This window comes from Amblyomma maculatum, chromosome 11 (genome assembly GCF_055883805.1).
Source record: "Amblyomma maculatum isolate TAMU_Amacu chromosome 11, ASM5588380v1, whole genome shotgun sequence".
NCBI classification, from domain to species: Eukaryota; Metazoa; Arthropoda; class Arachnida; order Ixodida; family Ixodidae; genus Amblyomma; species Amblyomma maculatum.
Window position 1 is genome coordinate 63,425,097 of NC_139354.1, and position 18,159 is coordinate 63,443,255.

Genomic DNA, 18,159 nt, shown 5'->3' on the forward strand with positions numbered 1-18,159 from the left:
TAGGTTTTAAGAGAAAATGTTTTATCCTTTTAGATATCCACGGACACTTAAAAACCCAAGCTTACCTTAAAATTAGCATGAAAAGGAAAGATATAGAGGTGTGATTCCTCATTTTGCTTTAGCACATCGACTATACACGTTACTCAACACAGTGTGAAAAAATATCATGTCAACATTGCGAAAATAAAACACACGGGCCATTCGTAACGGTAATCATCATTCATTTGCTGCATTTCATTCAGTGCAGCTTAACTTTCGTCCGTCAGGGCGACGATCCGTGTCTGATATGTATTGGCGCTGAAATGCTCACATGGCTGCGAAAATCGATAGTTCTGATTGACACTATTGCATCCTCCTAGCGCCGCCAGCGCAAAATAACGACTTGTACTGTGCAGTAAACCACTCTGTGAGTTAAACGTATTAAGGAAAGAAATGTTTAAAAACGTGCCCAGTCTTTGGAGCTTTCTCAGCCTGCCTAAAGCTAAGTATAAATTGAAGAGGATTCGAAAGGTATTCCAGCACGTGTGATTCATTTGCCCGCGGTACAAGAGCTAGCCTAATAGCAGCAGAATTCTTTAGTTCTGTCTTAACGTCCTGCTAGCAGAATCATGGAGCTATAGTTCTGGCGCTTCGGACGCGCACGTGATGCGATATCTGCAACCAAGCACGATTGCTGCCTTACGGCTGATCCCGTTAAAAACGACAGTTTTCCGAACCATAGTTCAGGCGTTCTCAGTGTTCGAATTGAGTCTTAATTCACCTGTTGAATGCTATACCACGCTGAATCTGTCGTCACGCGCTCCGCTGTTTCAGTTCCTTCTCTTTTCGACAGAACTTAACAAATGTTTCATTTCGCCCGACCATTTTTCGTGCAGCTCTCTAAAATAATGAGAACTTCTTGCGTTTGCCTCGACACATAAGGATGCCTACTCACACTGTTCAAGAATATGCATATGTACAGAAACAAGTCCTTCTCCGAGCCGAACCTTCTGTTGTGGCGAGTGTCAGATACGACGTACAGCTCAACAGTTATATTTTTAGGCAGTGTAGGATCACTGCAGTTTCTTGGAGAAAAGTCTGAAAAGAACGGAAGTTGACTGGATCGTTACAGCCATTTTATTTTAACGTAGGTCGTATTGGGGCGCTAAATCCCTAAACAACTGTTCGTCGTGATTACCCACACACAGCAATGCAAGACATTGAACGCAATACTCTTTTTTATAATATAACGAGAAAATATAATGAACGGCCTATTAAACTGAAGTTTTCATCTTTCTTCCGTACAGACAACGGACGTCGATGCTGAATGCATATATTTTTCAAATCTTACCAAGCGTGAAATTAACCAAACGAAAGATTAGCCGTACAATGCGGTAGGAAGTAATTTGCATATAGCCAGAACGCCAGGAATAAACTTTTCCCTATATATATATATATATATATATATATATATATATATATATATATATATATATATATATATATATATATATATATATATACCCCCTGGGAATTGTGGATTGGTATGTAACATTTAAAATATATGATTTTGCTTCAAGTTTTCATGTTGAGCCTGCTGCTTTCTACTGCTTCTATTCATTGTAAATTCATGGAATTAATAGGACCCCAACTCAGCCTTTCCAATATTAGCCTGTTTTTACAGTGTTTTAAGCATATCATTGTAATAACAGATTTTGCGGCGAGGTGGGGCATAATAACCAGACCTGTGGCGCAAAAAAATACAAATACGAAGAGAGAAAAACAGCACAGGCGCATCCTACTCTCTGTAATACAAAGTTCAACCCGAACTTCCTGTTTCACATAGAGGCATAACTTCTCCCTCTACTCCCAAGTACATCACTCTCACACAACTCTTCTTTTCCAAGCAGATATGTCAAGCCAGCAATAAATATTAGCAACCCTTACATCTAAGGTAGCGTCCAACCAACAAATACAAGATGAAGTCCACCATTCACATCGCCTAAAGAAGACAGGCACAACTTCTGCCACTTAGACACAAACTAAAAACCACCACATATCTGCAGCTGCTACAAATCATATTCACGTTCACTCACAATACATCTAAAGGGCGAGACCTGCTTGTGAGTTTTAACGGTAAGACACATCAAGGCAACCTTTCTTGCAGTCCCTGATAACCTTGGCTACTCTGCTAAGCTGCAGTTCACTGCATAACGTGATGGGTTTTGCTCTACTATCTTTCGTCTCCACAAGCAAAAAATTCTGCAGCTGACCAGATTCATCAAGGTGACCAGCGATGGCAATAAGGGTTTCATTGATATGTTTTTACCGTTGAAACTCACAAACGTGACCCGCCATTTAGATTTACTTCGAGCGAACGTGATTCGTTGCAGCTTCAGATGTGTGGTGGGTTTTCAGTTTGTGTCTAAGTGGTGGATGTTAAGGCGAAAGCCTGATTGATTTATAAATTGATTGATTTATAGGAAGGGAAAGGCACGGTAGCTCTTACTTGTTTTCTGTGCAGACCTCAACAGCGCCGGAAAAGAAAGGAGGAAGTTGGGAGTGAAAGTGGAAAGAGGAGCCATAGTGGAGGGCTGCGGAGGAAATTCGGCCACCTGGGGATCTTTATCCTGCGCTGACATCGCACAGCACATGGACGCCTCTCCGTTTCGCCTCCATCGAAACGCAGCCGCCGAGGTCGGGTTCGAACCCGGGTACTCCGGCACAGTAGCCGGGCGTCTTACCACTGCACCGCCCTGGTGGGGCAAAGCCTTCATTGGCTCATGCTGTCGTGGACAATGTGTGTCCCGCTTTGCGGCTTTCTGATTGGCCGAGGCGGTATGCGTTCCCGCCATCTGCAATGCCACACTTGAGCGCGCGCCAAGAAACGCCACGCGACAGGAGCGATAGTGTACTGTACAAATACACTTGCCGGAAAACGTTTGATAGATACTTCGCCTTTTCTTTCCTGTAAACCAGTGATAATTTTATGTAGCACTGCTACGAATGCCGTTAAGAGGCTTACGCTGGGAGGCAAATTGTAGGATAGGAAGGGTAGGCTTTCACCATTCTCCTCTTAAGAGACATTGAGACCCTGTAATTTTTGAAGGTTAACATTTATTGCTGTCCAGACATACCTAAGGAAGAGATGTGTATGAGTGGGATGCGCTTGAGAGTAGAGGAAGAAGTTGTGCCTGGGTGTGAGAGAGGAACTTCGAGCTCCATTTTGTATTACAGATGGCAGAGTGCTCCTGTGTTCTGTTTCTCTCTTCGTGTTTGTCTACGTTGCGCCACAGTTCTGGGTATATTCTCTTAACCGTGAGTTTCCTTTTTGTTGACATCTGTTTTCCTCAGTCATATTTGATTTATGTTTCGCAGATTAGAATAATACTGCAAGAATAGTGACCTGCAATTTTTAAAACTGGGAGCTGTGATTTCACTGGCTGCGAGTGCAATATAGGGACATCGGTTGCTCATATATGTTAAGTTCCAATGTACACCTTTATCTTCTTTTCCATTCTTGAATGAATTATCCAGCCGAGAGTAGATATAACGACCAAATTTTTAATCTGATAATCACATGAGAATGAAACATTTTCGCATATATGCCCTGAAAGCGAAGTTAATGCTCGCGCACAAAGGTGATATCGTGTCTGTTACTAAATTTTATCGGGAATGTCGGTCTTTTTTTTTTCTTTTCTGCAATTTGTAATAAAATGTTTTTCAGTTTTCTAGGAATTGCGGGGCCCCAAGAGGGACATTTTCTTTGTTGAAATATTGCTCAATGTTTATCCGGCGGAGTGAGAGGCATTGCCTTTCGAGACTTTTTCTCTTCCAATACCATCACTGTTTTTCCTCACAAAACTAATTCTGCATCAAAACCTAAGTTGCAACTATTGCGTCTGAATTTCTTAGTGTGTATCAAGTTGCTAATGTAATTATTATGCTTAACAAAACGTCAAAAAGGGAGTCAAGTGCCGCTTACACAAAATAATTGATGCGGTATTTTATTCTTGTTCATCATTGTGAAGTACAGTCGATTCCTGACATAATATATTGTTGCTTATATCGATCTCTCAGAATACCCCTCAAAATTTCAAGCATAACTACATGAGTGTTGTTCACGTTTATCTAACTCACATTCAATTAAGGATTTGATATATCAAACTGCGAGCCGTACTTCTGCTATAGGCAATTCTCTTAATGACGTTGCCTATCTGCGCATGGCGCCTAATTATATCTCTTTAAGGTATTCATTTTATATGTAACCTATCCTTAGAGGGTTCCCCAGTGCAATCTTTCTCAATGTTTTGTTCACATAGGCAGCGTGTGGCTGTGTCTTCTTCTATTTGTTCTAATTTCTAACGCTCTATCTTCATTAACTACGTATATTTCTGACCAACACGAGGAAATCAAGATTTCCTTTATATTCGTTTTTGAGAGGGCATGCTGACTTCCTTATGAATCTTATCAGGAATACCCTTACTCAAACTGGCCGTATGTGCTTGTTTCTTCTATTGGGTTTTTATCGGTAATTTCCACAATTATATTATATTTCAAAATTCACCAATATAAACATTTACCTTCTCCTACGATTTCCTTTGAGTAAGCGGCTATTGACTCCCTATTTATTCCTTGGTAAAAAATTGGTTTGATTTGGTTTATGGGGTACAATATCCCAAAACAATGCAGGCGTATGTCAGAGCCGGAAACGATTCGGTACGTTAAACCCTGTTGACCAACCAAGATAAAATCATAACCAAGTTCATAAATTTTCTTAAGTTTCTTTGATGATTGCCTTAACAAGGGCATCAGATCTGCAGCTTGACATGCTCGCGAGTGTAAGAGTGTTATGGCATAACTCCTGCCGTCCTTGTCAGATACCTTTCTATGTGACAGTTTCGCTTTCACAGCACGTTAATGACTACCGCTATGGGGGGGGGGGGCGCTGGCGAATAGTCTCGAAGGTTGGCTACAAGCAAGCATCAATACTTAAGAAAGCAGAGAGTTTCGCAGCCGTCGCCTCTGGATCGCACCGGAGGCATGGTTTTTTCTTCTAGTTTTTGATGTATTGTCTTTACAGAGTGGGCCCGGGAGCGGCGTTCGCGCTGACATGGCTGACGTTTCATGCTTCCGCTTTGTTCAGGTGGTGACCTGCCTGCTTGGTCCCTATCTATGCCATGGCACGGAAAGTAACTCCCCGTCTGTTCTTCCTGGTGCTTCGAATACTGTGTGTTGCTACATTTTAACTACGTTGTTGTGCCGCCTTTAACAAAAATAATTTTTTTCTTGCGTTGTTTGCTTGCCCACTCCCCACTGTAATGCCTCGGTGCTTGAGGGTATCGAAAATAAATAAATAAATAAACATTATGTTACACTTCACATTGATAAAGGCGAAAAATGGACCCCTCGTACTGCCCTTTATGTTTGTGGCTGTCGGCTGCCTCCGTATTATTTCACTGCGAGGCCATTCACTTTCGTTTTATTTAGTTGTATAACGCAAAGAAAGAATATCATCAAAAGCGATAGTTCACCCTACTTGGCAATATTATTATTCAGCTACAACGAACGTGTCGAGAGAGAAAAATTCACAAACAGGTCGGCAACCAACAGTTTGTGGTGAAGCGCGAGGCACTAAATATGCACAAATTGGCCAGACAATGCCGGTACAATGAAGGAATAAAAGGGTTTGGTATTTTCACACACATTCCTATCACTGACGCGATTGTTTACGTAACAAGTGCATCGCATAACTATCTTTCGCATTATCTCTCATGGAACTCTGATATGTCCAAAATAACCCACTGCTCGAAACAAATTTTGTAAGTTAAATCTCGCGTTTGTTTTAGTGCAATAATTCTGATAATAATATGCTAGTCTGCTAATGCTTGTGAGGTTGAGTTGGAAGCGGGAGTCAGCTCTTAGGTTGCAATTTATTGTTAAAAAAAACTATGCTGCGTTCATTATATGCAAACGAGTTGTTTTATACATAGCACGAAGACATAACGCATTGCCAGCACACCCTGCTCGGACCATCAGGAGAAACCAAATTCGAACCCAGAGTATTGCGAATACATATAGGCTAAATCGTTTAAGTACCTTTACAATGAGACACGTATTTTGCTTCCACGTTCTAGTTATGGCAGTTATTATTGTGCTTCTCAAAATCAGTAGCCAATTCTGAATAAAAACAGTGCTTGGCAACAAGGCTGAGCTAATAAAGCGACGCTGTTGGATACTGATGTGTCTGCGAGGCGGCGTGAGTGCTGCCTTGAGAGGACGGACTCCTCTGTTGTGACGCGCGCTCTTTCACGCTGTTTACTCTTGATCTGAAATTACGCTCCGCTCTGTTCAGGCCAGGTAAAAAAATGTTCTACCTGCATCGCTCGCAATCGGCAGCCGAGTTTCGCTACACGGCTACCAAATTTTTGTACAAAATTTGAGGTTTGACATGTTGAAGTTCCATCTTTCTGTAAGGAGAAACTAGGATGAGCTCTTAACTTTTTGAGTGAGCGTAATTACTGGCAATAAATGTCATATAAATGCAATAATTGTATGTATCCTCCTTTATGTGGATCGGACCACAACGACTACCTCTTTTCCCCTGATTTCGAATTGATCAGGAGATAAACTTTGACCATGTAGTATTGCCCTTTCCCGGTACTGAGCTGTACCTCAAAAGATACGTAACTTATAAATCAGCGTTACCCATGGCATTGAGTGAATGTATTGTTGTTTTATTATAAATACATTCCTCCACGTTCTAACAGTCATGATCTGCTGAGACAGTTAAACGTATTTCCTTTCGACAGGGGTGCGTACGGGGTACATCATTCAGACTTCGGTTGCGGCAAAAATGGTTGTGTAGGATAAAGTTGAATGTGCCTACTTAGCATAGTACCGTTAAAAGCTCACGTCGATTACTAGTATTCAGGGAATTATGTTGCACTGAATGCCCCCGTCATTTATAACGGCTGTATTAAAACGTTATTATAGCCATCTTCCGGTCAGAGATGCGAAAATTTTTAAGTACGTGCCTTTGAGTTCAAACTCACATTTTGCTTCATTACATATTTTTCCTAACATATTTATCACCTACATGTAACGTATGTAAACATATAAAATATATACTAGCATATTCTTACCTCAGAGCAGTTTACATCTCCAGGCTTTACTTTCTGAAAACTCAATGTCGCTTTTGTAGGCATTGCACACACGTACCTTTTCTTTCGTTGATTACAACTTTTTTAGCTGCTGAGGGAGTTTCAATTTGTTGCACGACGTGCGGTATTGGGCCGGTATAATCTCGCTCTTCTACAGCCACTGGATAAATTCTCTCTGTGAGACTTAGCAATCCGGTCTGCCAAATGGAAGAACACCAGTTGATCTAATTAATGATGTCAGCTTGCAATATACTGTGGGCTGCTATTGGATCAGTCTCTTTAACAAAAGCAACGTGAAAGAAAATTTGTGCTATTTGCAAGACATCCTCGTTGCAATTGTTACAAGACCTGTGTGATGACGTTCTCTGTAATGACTGAGGACCATGCTGTTCTGCTGCCTGTCAAAATATGATGCGATTTTCAAACCGGTCAAGCAGCTTTTTCTCTCCACAGAATAAGGATATAATTATTTATTATTAAGTTATTCACATAGATTCATGGCAGTAAATGTGACATATTAGAAGCGAAAGGAAGTCTTTTTTTTTGTGTCATGCTTCGTATCAGAGAGTAAGCATAGTTCAATTGGTTAGTTTAACAGAGAATTTCATTAGGTATGTTTTTTTCAGCAACACAATTATTTTACAGGTTTTCTTAAACCTATGCATGTACCTAAAACACCTTATACAATGTTCGGCCGTACCCACTTGCAGAAGTTCTAATACATACCAATGCATACAAAACTAATACAAATAAAAATAATTTTATTTAGCATCAACTATATTTACAAAAGTCTGCGATGGGTTGACAAAGGTTAGTGCCCCTTACAGAGCAATACACCAGTCAAAAAAATTCAACAAGGCCAAGCCAATATAAGCATACCGACAGCTTTACATATATACAAAAGTAGGTTTAGGTGACAGTACTAATATTGCTTGTTCTTTGTTTGCAAATGTTAAACATATCTTGCGTAATTATATATATAGAAATGTATAGATTACATGCATGTGTTAACGAATGAATTAAGGGCTCGTGATAGCATGTACGTCAACATTTGGCGGCCAAAGTTGGTACAGGTATACGGAATCTCCCAAGCCCGACTGCTTCGTGTGCTATGCGTTTTTTTCAATTGGAGTCAGGGTCGCACGTGTTTCAAAGAAAGGTTTATTATTTATGCAATGTGAATGGTAAGGTTTTAACAGAACTGTTTGAAGAGTTTCTAGAATGGTTTTATAACCTAAGGTGATCAAATATAGCTTCTGTGCGCGGCATAGGGCTCATAATCCCATTTCATGCGCTGCAGTCTTGAAAACCCTGCGCTGCGTTTTGTGATGTCCCTTTCATTCCCAAACTCTCAGCTCCCGAAAAGCTCTCGTACCCCGGGTTTAAGATCACCTAGCATATATATATATAGCAAGCCTCTTTAGCCAAGCAACAAGATTTTGCCTGCATCGACTGATCGACTGTACCGTATCTTCACTCACGTCCTAAAGCCCTGTGTCAATGTGCAGCCGCTAGCAGCGCACTACAAATTCGCAGTGGCGGTTATATAGAAATTGTCGCCAAGGGGGAAGATTTTGAGTCGAGATAATATAATGAAACTAGCCATTTTCTTTGCCGTATTTTTCAAGAGTAGAGCCTTTCAGCCTTCCTCGTGAAAACAGGAACCACAGAAATGAGGCAATGCCAGTACTCGCGACAAATTCCTGAGTGTTGTCCTCACTTTTTCAGAAGTTTTCTGACCAAGCTTATGAGGAAACACCCTGATGAAACATTGTCAGGAAAGGAGGTGATTTCTGTGTTGTTTTGGATCTGTATTTTGCAGGGTAATTGATTACTCTACGCACTCGCGGATACATCTCTTGCGTTATCCTATTAAGATATTTTTGGACTACAAAGCTCGTGACACTACCTGATATTAAAACTATTCTATGAAATTATTGTGCTACCACTCCCTATGTGCTTAGAAGTAACTTTGCAGGGCTTTTAAAAGTACTATTAGAAATAGTTACCGAATACAATAACATTTTTATAACCACATTGTGGACAGCGATCTTAAGAAGGCGTATGTTTAAATGGTTCAGCCTCTTGAAATGAAATATCCTAAACAAAATTCACCATGGTTTCCAAAGTCGCCTACATCCTTGACTATTTCTTTCTTTTTTTGCATTTGATAGAACTATTCGCCATATACATTTTGCCAGGTCAGAAAATGAATTTTCTCTGTATAAGAGAAGATTGTAATTTAACACTGGCGGCTTTTCATACATACTGGCGCAAGAAACTTCGTACTGAAAAGCTTTAACTATAGATGCTGCTCATGCATTAAATCTATGCAAACGTTACGAGCAATAGCCATTCACAAAATTGGTTCAAAGATGTGTAGTCTCCTAATATATCAGACTTCGTAAGCCTGCATCACTACCAAGGACTCTCAAGACTCGTAAATACTACTCACCACTCTGATGCCTAGACTTTTAGAAAGTGAGACGGTGGCCATGTTCGCTCTGTCTTCAAACAAGGTTTCTTCTAACTCAGAACCGTTTACCTTAGGAAAAAATTGCCATCACGCTGGTATTTTTAAACATTTAGCACAAAGAAATTTTACGTCGCAGTCGTCCTCATATCATGTGCAAGGATACACGTCAATATATTTTCATTATATTGCATATATTTACAGGTGAGAAAAATAGAAAATAATTGAGAGAGAAAACATGCGCTTACAAATTCGCCTACAATGTTCCCATCACGGTAGCTTCGAAAACGGAGTTTTTCAGCGGCGACGGACGCTTTCGTCAGCGATAGCGATAGGCCTTCTGCGATTTGCAGAACGAGCGATGCATCGCTCCCCCTTTCTTCGAGGATTATTGGGTACACGGTTCGCTGCAGGTTGGTTGCTGCAAATATAAGGTAGTACAAACAAGCAGCAACACGTGTTTCGTTCGAGCTGTCTGAAAGAGCGATGAGTTTTTCCTTTTATGGTGGAAGGAAACACAATCACTATCATTTTCTACGCGAACACAAGACAATGCATTGGATTCAGCCCATTAGCTACATTCACTATCTACTTACCTTGCTTAATTATAGCGTTTCGTTTCAATTCGAGTACACCGCTAGCTACACAAGTTCGCGAAACTAGCTATCAGCGTGCTCATGAATGGGGAAAAAATCACAAGCATGTTACGGCCATTCGGCTGTTCACGTGACGTCACAAGATCACACGTCATGGCCGAATTTTGAATAGCTTGGGCGCCACATCTGAGTTGATGATCGAACCCACCGTGAGCCTTTGATCAGGAGACAGACGAGCTAATTGTAGACCATGCAGGCATGTTTACGCGGCTTAATTAGCATGACACTTCAAACCTATGTGTCCTCAGCCAATTAGTGCATCATACATTGCGATCCCTCACTCGAGAATCTGTGCGACATGTTGTAGTTTGTAGGTTATATTGCCAGGTATACTAGGCGGGCCGGCGCGGCTGCCACATAGGGAAATTTGGATCACGTCAATGCAACGGGTCATGTTGCCACGGCCTGGGCACGAAGAGAAGTACTGTCATGAATGTCGTGCATTGTGATGCTTATCGCCGTATATAAATATGTAATATATATATTGCAGTGCCTATTACTCAGCACTCTACTGTCAGGCACTGAAAAATTAGGGTATAAACAAACATTATGCATGCATGCCACTATATTGCTATCAAATTGGCATATGCCTGCAGTCTTATGCCTGTCTGCATACTCTTTTGATAATGTATTCCGGTTATATAATTATGGCGCAAAAAAATAACAGAATTAAGTTTATTTGGAACGCATATAGTGGTTTGTATTGGGCGGGTTTTCATTTATCCTTTCTCTTTCATAAGACTGAGATTGAAATCTATGTAGCCAATTGCTCATTTGTAATTTTTTGCAGATGATTTTGCCTACCGGCGCAGATGTTCTCCATAGGTAGGAGACGAGAAAAGTATGAGGCTGAATCTTGCTGCACTGTCGATATATTCCTGAAATGTCAGCAGGTACACCTCTATAGCGTACAATGATTATATATTACATGTTGATAATAATTACTTCCGTATAAAACTATATATTTTCACATACCTATGCAGCTTCCGAGGCTCAAATATATAAGAACGGCAAACGACATCCTGATTATTTTCCCAGTAACGCACAAAGCAAACTGAAGAATACTTCAGTATAAGACAGAGTCCGCTATCCACGGTTTCACCAGTAAGACTCGTCGCGGTCTTTCGGAGTTACAGGTAGGTGAACGTTTTCTGATAGGGTTGTAGACATTTATAAAAAACGAGCATTAGCCATTTCATAAATGTGACACCTGTCACGTCAAAACTGATTATAATCAGGGATCGCTTCGCCGGATTTCTAGAACCGTTTTCGAAGTGCGCGTGCTTTATGCCGAAAAACTAAATGGCACGACGTGTATGACATTTATTCCTGCGATTCCGCGAAGAACTTTGTCGCCAAAATGAATAACACCTGATGGGGCAGCTCAAGCTTGGCCTTTGTTCCAACAGACTGCTGGCCGTCTGAAATAGCAGTGATCTTCCCCGTCAAATGCATGGTTACCTATCATTCTTAATTTCAAAGCTAGTTATTCTCGAAAATATTTTTTTTCTTAACCATTGGCCTAACCTTAATAGAAGAGACATCTAGGCTAGTTAGTACGGTGACATAATGAATACCCAGCGCTAAAGACGCAAATGAAGAGCAAAGAAGCACACAGGAGGTGCGCTGACGCTCGCAACTGAAGTTTATTTAAGAAAACAGAATAAAAGCCCAAGCCAAGCCGCACCAAACCCCACACTAATCAAATATAAAAAATGAAGTCATGACCACCCAGCAAACATACAATATTCAAAAACTCTAACCTCATTATAGATTAAAGCGATGATGGGTCACTGACACATTCTTCATCTAACGGCATGATATCCCTGGCCTCAATGGTTTCCTGGTGGATCTGCGCAAGTTTGCGTAAACAGCAGGGGCTGGACAGAAAGAAATTAAAAGATGTGTGCTCCTGCCATATGTGAATGACCTGTAACACAATGTGAAAATTTGGCCCGAAGGTATGATAATGGTTCGGTTTTCTCAGCACCAAATAAATTGTCGAAAATGCGTACGATATTTAAGGACGAAAACTGGAAAAGGTCCAAGCAAAACACATGCAAGTTGAAGCATGAGTATACCTATATTCCATGTAAAGTGGGCGTGATATAAAACATTCCGTTATCTTGTGGTAAACGGTACGCAGGTAAAACGGGCAGGTGTATTAGTGTTCAGTTACGAGAGCACGAGAGTTCACTAGAGTTTGTTAGAGAGTCTAATCGGGTTGCGCATTGTAAGGGGTGTCAACGCTGCCAATCTTGTCTTTCCCGGACAAATATATTGTGTGCTCATCCGGCTCAGACAATCAGGAAATCATTCAGGCGTGGCATATCTTGCGGTTATTTAGATAAGGAATGTGTCAGTACACCCATCCATCGCTTTAGCAGATAATGAGGTTAGATTTTTTGAACATGTCATATGTAAGGGCTTGTCATGACTTGATTTTTGGAATTTCATTAGTGTGTGGTTTGGCGTAGCATGTATTGGGATTTTATTCTGTGTTTTCTTCAACAAACTTCAACTGCGAGCGTCAGCGCACGTCCTATTTGCTTCTTTGCTCTTCGTCCTCCTCTTTAGCACTCATTATTCATTACCGAACTTTTATCTTTAATCAAAGCGAATATCCTGCTGGAATGTCTGCCTACTCAATTAAAGGTGAGCAGCTGGAAAGTATATTCGGACATCGTCATCATCACTAGATTGACAGCTGCCATCCCAAAAAAGATCCCCTAGCTCAGGCCAAATATTACGTCTTGAAATTCCTACATTCTACCGCCCACCTAATATATATTCAACCTCCCATGCTACTTTTGTAATTTCTTGGAATCCAAACAATGCCCCGTGCTGCGATTATCTCACAACGAAGTGGAGCTTCAAGTGGGTAAACTGCAATACAGCCTGTTGAAACTCTGGAAAAATGGTACAGCATAAGGGGGGGGGGGGGGGGGTCCTATCCTCACTCCAGTTGAATCTTGCACTCTTCACTACCAAACAAACAAAACTCCACCCTAAGCGCATATCATATCCTGTACGCCGATGATGTTGATATATGAATCATTCAAATTAAAGAACGAGACGTAGAAAAAAGCACTACAGAATACTGTCAGGGCATCTGAGGAAGATGCAACGAAAGCAGAACTCGAGTGTTCTCCGAGCAAGTCAGAACTGTTGGTCATTCGAGGGTACAAGGGAAAACTGCCAAATAATAAAGTAAGAAAAGTCCAGGAAATCAAGACACTTAGCCTAATAGATAATGCATCGGGTAATGCAAACACTCTCGAAGCAACCAAAACAGCTAAAATTATTTGGCGTAACGCTAACCGAAAGAGAGGAACGAAGGAGCATGATCTCTTCAAAATTGTTAAGGCGCTCTACTACGCAGAATAGCGTACGCAATCCTATAGGTCAACCTGCTTAAGACTGAAGTCAGGAAGCACAAGACTATGGTCAGTTCGGCTAAAAAACAACATAGAGCCTCCCTAATTACACATCTAGTGTGTAATGTACATGTCACGGTTATGCCTGTTTTAACTGTTTGCGCTACAGTTGTTATTATTCAGATTGGTTTGACGCGGAGTATCTTGTTTAACGCTCATCCAAATGGGCACAGCACAGATACAGGTGCAGGAAACGCTGTACAAAAATCAAGAAGGCACCAAAATATACGTATGCTGCCAGAAAATGACAACGGCAAACGATATATCCAATTATAATTTCTGCCCTTTCAACACTTACCTCCGGGGCGAATGCCCACTTTAAACAAAGTATCGACCTATGCCTGAGAAGCAGTGTGAAGGAACTTTTGAGCAGGATGAATTGTTCTTTCCAGCTATCGGCAAATTCAAATATTTCGTTTTCGCTTCCAACAGCACTCTGAGAAACCTGCAGAAGTTGATTACATCATTTGAGTCAGCCTGCCAGTTTCGTCCTAACCTTCGAACTAATAGAAAAATAACCTTCGCATACCTAAACCTGCATCATGAGGCGGTAAATTTCACTGGTTGCTGTGAGAAAGTTTTTGTCGCATTAGTTAAACTTGTGATCGTCCTGGATTCAGAGCATAAACGTGACGGTTAGAGGCCAGGAAAAGACATTTCCAGGAATGTAAGCAGACAGCAAAGGTAGATAATTGTGAATGACGCAACCTGGAAACTGCAAATTTCTTTTCATGCCACAGACCTGCCCCACTCATCCGTAATGTAAGTCTCAGCTCTTGTCACTGCTCCCTCCATAGATTGCGCAATGCAATTTTAGGACAGGTACATTCGAAATAATTGGAAAGTGTGTGCCCCAGCTTTTCCGCGATGTCATTCCAGGCTGAAAGTTTGAAGGTCACGTACTGGAAAATTATCTTTTTATACAGGACTTTATATACCGGTTTATTTTACTGCAAAGAACTGCATTACCCTGAGTGGAGTTCTCAAAAAGGGTCGAGTGCACATAGGGGTAGACCTAGTTTCTTAGGAAAACTTCGTAACCGCGCTTGAAAGAAGGTAGGAACAGTAAAAAAAAAGGAAAGGGAGCTATATTTGGGAAATAAAGAGATCTTATAAAACAAGAGGATATTTCTCTTTGTCTAGAATACTCTCGCGGTTCCGCGCTATAGCATTTTTTCTAAATTGCAGAAAACTGTGCGTATTTAACCACTCGCTCTTTACACAATCTGTCTATTTAGCTGGCTACAAGGTGTTGGGGCTGCCCCACATTGCACGAATATACTCGAATAGAAAAAAAAACTAGCGCTTGATGTCAATTTTTACATCTGATAAAAACATTCACTTGATATTGGCTCGAAGGAGCGCTTTAACTCGCTTATCTGGAGTTTTCTTCTCTAGTAAGCTCAATATTTTCCAACTGCCTCCATCCTATACATTTCTGACCTGCTATTTCATTACGTGTGTGGAGTTCTAATAATTTTGACTAACACGTGCACGCCTCCGACAGTGTACAATGAAGCTGAGTAGAAAGCAGTAATTCACACTTGTTGGGCGTGTCTGTACGAACATATAATTTTGGCAGTTCAACGCTTCTTAATTCGTGCCTTCTGTACAGTGTAAATTTCGAAACGATCGAACATAGTCTCCAGAAGTTTAGATTCTTAATATCTTATGAACTTTAGCCTATATGTTTTCTACATTCTTCCGGCTGAGCCGTTGTGCATTTGTGGGCCTTACCTTGCATGTATACAAATGACAATTGAACGCAGGTTCTGCATCTAACTTCTGCGGGATCCTTCGGTGCGTGAAGAGCAAGGGAGAAGCCTCCCTCAGCATAACAGAAGAGCGCATTCGGAGATCTTGTGGGCGAAGTGAGACTTCTTTCTATCTACCTGTCTTTACGCCATCGTTTTATGATTTCCATCATAGACGGCTGCAATCTTGAGATAAAACTCTTCTGAGGATATTCTAAGGAGCCATCTCAGGCACGAAAGGCGCCTCTTACTAATGCTTTGCAAAGTTAGTGCTCCCTTAAACTGTGTTTTTTGTGCAGTAAAATTATTTCCACAGACATTCGGTGGAAATACTGAAATATTTATATTGAGAAATGTTCATTGCCAACACCGTGCTTTCTTACAGGAAAGATGATGTATATGCTGTTACCTATCTCTTACGACTTACTTGTGTCCAAGGCAGATAATGTTTGAAGAACTAATGACTGGTCCACTACTGTTATATGCAGTAAAATAATCGACCCTTTGGAGTTGTTTCAAAAATCTGAAGCCAACGTTGACTGCTTTGAGCAATGAGTGGGTAGTTTGGGAAGAATAGTCCTTTAAATTCTGCCTCAGTATTTTCTAACTGAGCCCTATTCGCTGCATGTACGTAACAGCGCAGTTCACTTTATATGCAAGGTGTTCTCAGAGTATTAAAACATTGGCGCCTGTCCTCTTGTTTGAACTCATCTGGTGTCCATGTTTACGAGGACAAAAAAAAACGAAAAGCAATTTCTGTTCATCCATTTATTATTCAGCAACCAGAAATTTCGCACTTCTTTTAGTGAACAATAAGCATTGTTTCGGTTGTTCATCAACCGTTCTGAAAATTTGTGTGCTTTAAAATTGAGCTTACAATATCACAAATAAAAATCATATTATATAGCCTCTCACAGAACATGGCGTATTTTTCTTGTCTTCACATGGCTCTAAAATGTTTCAAAACATGATGCGAACACGATGTGCTTTTTTATATCATTCCTTGCCAAATATGCTTGTGTTAAAAAACTACGTATTTTCTTTATTGCATGAATGAACATGTGTCACATATTGATGGTAATTCGTGAACATATATGTGGCAAGTTACAATCATTCGAATCTACTCGGATCTATAAAGATAAGGTTTATAATTATGTAAATGTCGCGAAGATTTATTGTCCACAAAAAGAACATTCAAAACAGCATATACAATAACATGGGCAAAGGTTAGTGTTTAACAAAGAACCATTCGCCTGAGGGATTTAGACGAGCACCATTTATGTTCCCTTCAATCGTACACTACTCTTGCCGTCTAAAAGTTGCTATGAAGAGAAAGAAAAACATTTCACAGGTACCGATTTTATACACCGCACACATCTGCCTAGAAAATGCATGTGATATATGCTGCTGGGGGGAATAGGTAATAAAGCATTACATTTTATTCTCTATTGTTGTTTCTGACCTAAAGGAAACAACTTCCACGTGGATCAGCATCTGCTTGCGAAAGAATAATGCTGAAGTTTTGTTTGTTTTATGATATATCAGCTTCAAAGTCTTAAATACCGCCAGGCACGATCGGGGCGCACAATAATGCGAAATTTTTTCTTAAATATTTTCCTCAATAGCAATTTTGGCTGGCACGAAAAGCTGGTATTGGCTCTCATGACCATGTATCGTAAAATGTTGAACTGCAAATTTTCTATATTACATAACATAAAGAGAATCATTTAAGGAATCAGCGCGAATATGACGAGTAACATATTGCATCTCGAAAATATTCTACTCATTTTATTCCTAATAACACTTGCATCCTAAGAAAGTTAATCTATTTCCTTTCAGATATAAGCAATATTTCTTTTTTCCTTTAGGAATAAGAGCAGCAGCGATAACCTTTAGCCCTTTCCCCTATGACATCTAAATTTGTTCTTAGGCCACTTGAATTCTGAAGTATAATTCGAGCAACATTCTTCTCCGGCCCCTGATGGTTTCTTTGTACAGCGTTTTTTTTCTTTTAATTCTAGCTGCGTACTTTTTGCACCTGATTGATGTAGCATCGTTATCAATGGGCTGGTGCCGCAGCTATTTCAGTTTACAGGTGGCTAAGTGAGCATTGCTCATCCTTAGATTTGCTAAAGGCTGTAGCGCGGGTAAGAAAAAATATAGGTGAAGATATGCTTGCTAGATTGAAAGTTCTAATCTATGAATGCTATTCGTTATATCGCGTACATCATTTCTAGTAAACGTGGACCGCCCAAATTTCTCTACAGGACGAAGTAAGCCTCCTATGAAAGCATGATTAAGGACCAAGAGATTGTTTAAGACATCTCTACCAGTACCTATCTGTCTTCAGTTTGGCGCGAAGCGACGAGCAAAATGTGAGCCAACACCCAATGCAAAATTAGCTGCCTGAAGGCGATGTGCTGACATGGCGAGTTTTACAAGTAGTGCGGACCATTGCGCTAATGTGGAACCATGACATGTGGCTGAGAACAGTGCCTTTCTTGCGCCAACTTCTAGTGCATTTATGATCTGTCCGCCAAATCTACATGTTTAGATATACTCCAGGCTGACTACTTCTAGTCCTGTTACGTCGAGGCTTAGTAGTGCCTCATTATTGACAATCTGCGTTTTAATAATGCATTTGGTTGCAGTCACTGTTTCACTGTGACATTGCTGGTATACGTTTTGCGGTTTTGC

General features: G+C 40.6%; 1 protein-coding gene across 1 annotated transcript in view; it reads right to left on the reverse strand.

Moving 5' to 3' along the window:
* The window catches only part of LOC146173968 (venom metalloproteinase antarease-like TtrivMP_A), a 30,796-nt gene extending 19,286 nt beyond the window's left edge, over positions 1 to 11,510 (reverse strand). Inside the window, exons 1-5 of the mRNA XM_084585307.1 lie at positions 11,247 to 11,510; positions 9,864 to 10,036; positions 9,598 to 9,687; positions 7,201 to 7,339; positions 935 to 1,077 (exon numbers count right to left, since the gene is read on the reverse strand). Coding sequence (XP_084441433.1) covers positions 935 to 1,077; positions 7,201 to 7,339; positions 9,598 to 9,687; positions 9,864 to 10,036; positions 11,247 to 11,292 — 591 coding nt within the window. The 5' untranslated portion in view covers positions 11,293 to 11,510. The remainder of the gene's footprint in view (positions 1 to 934; positions 1,078 to 7,200; positions 7,340 to 9,597; positions 9,688 to 9,863; positions 10,037 to 11,246) is intronic.
* Between the last annotated feature and the right edge of the window lie 6,649 nt (positions 11,511 to 18,159).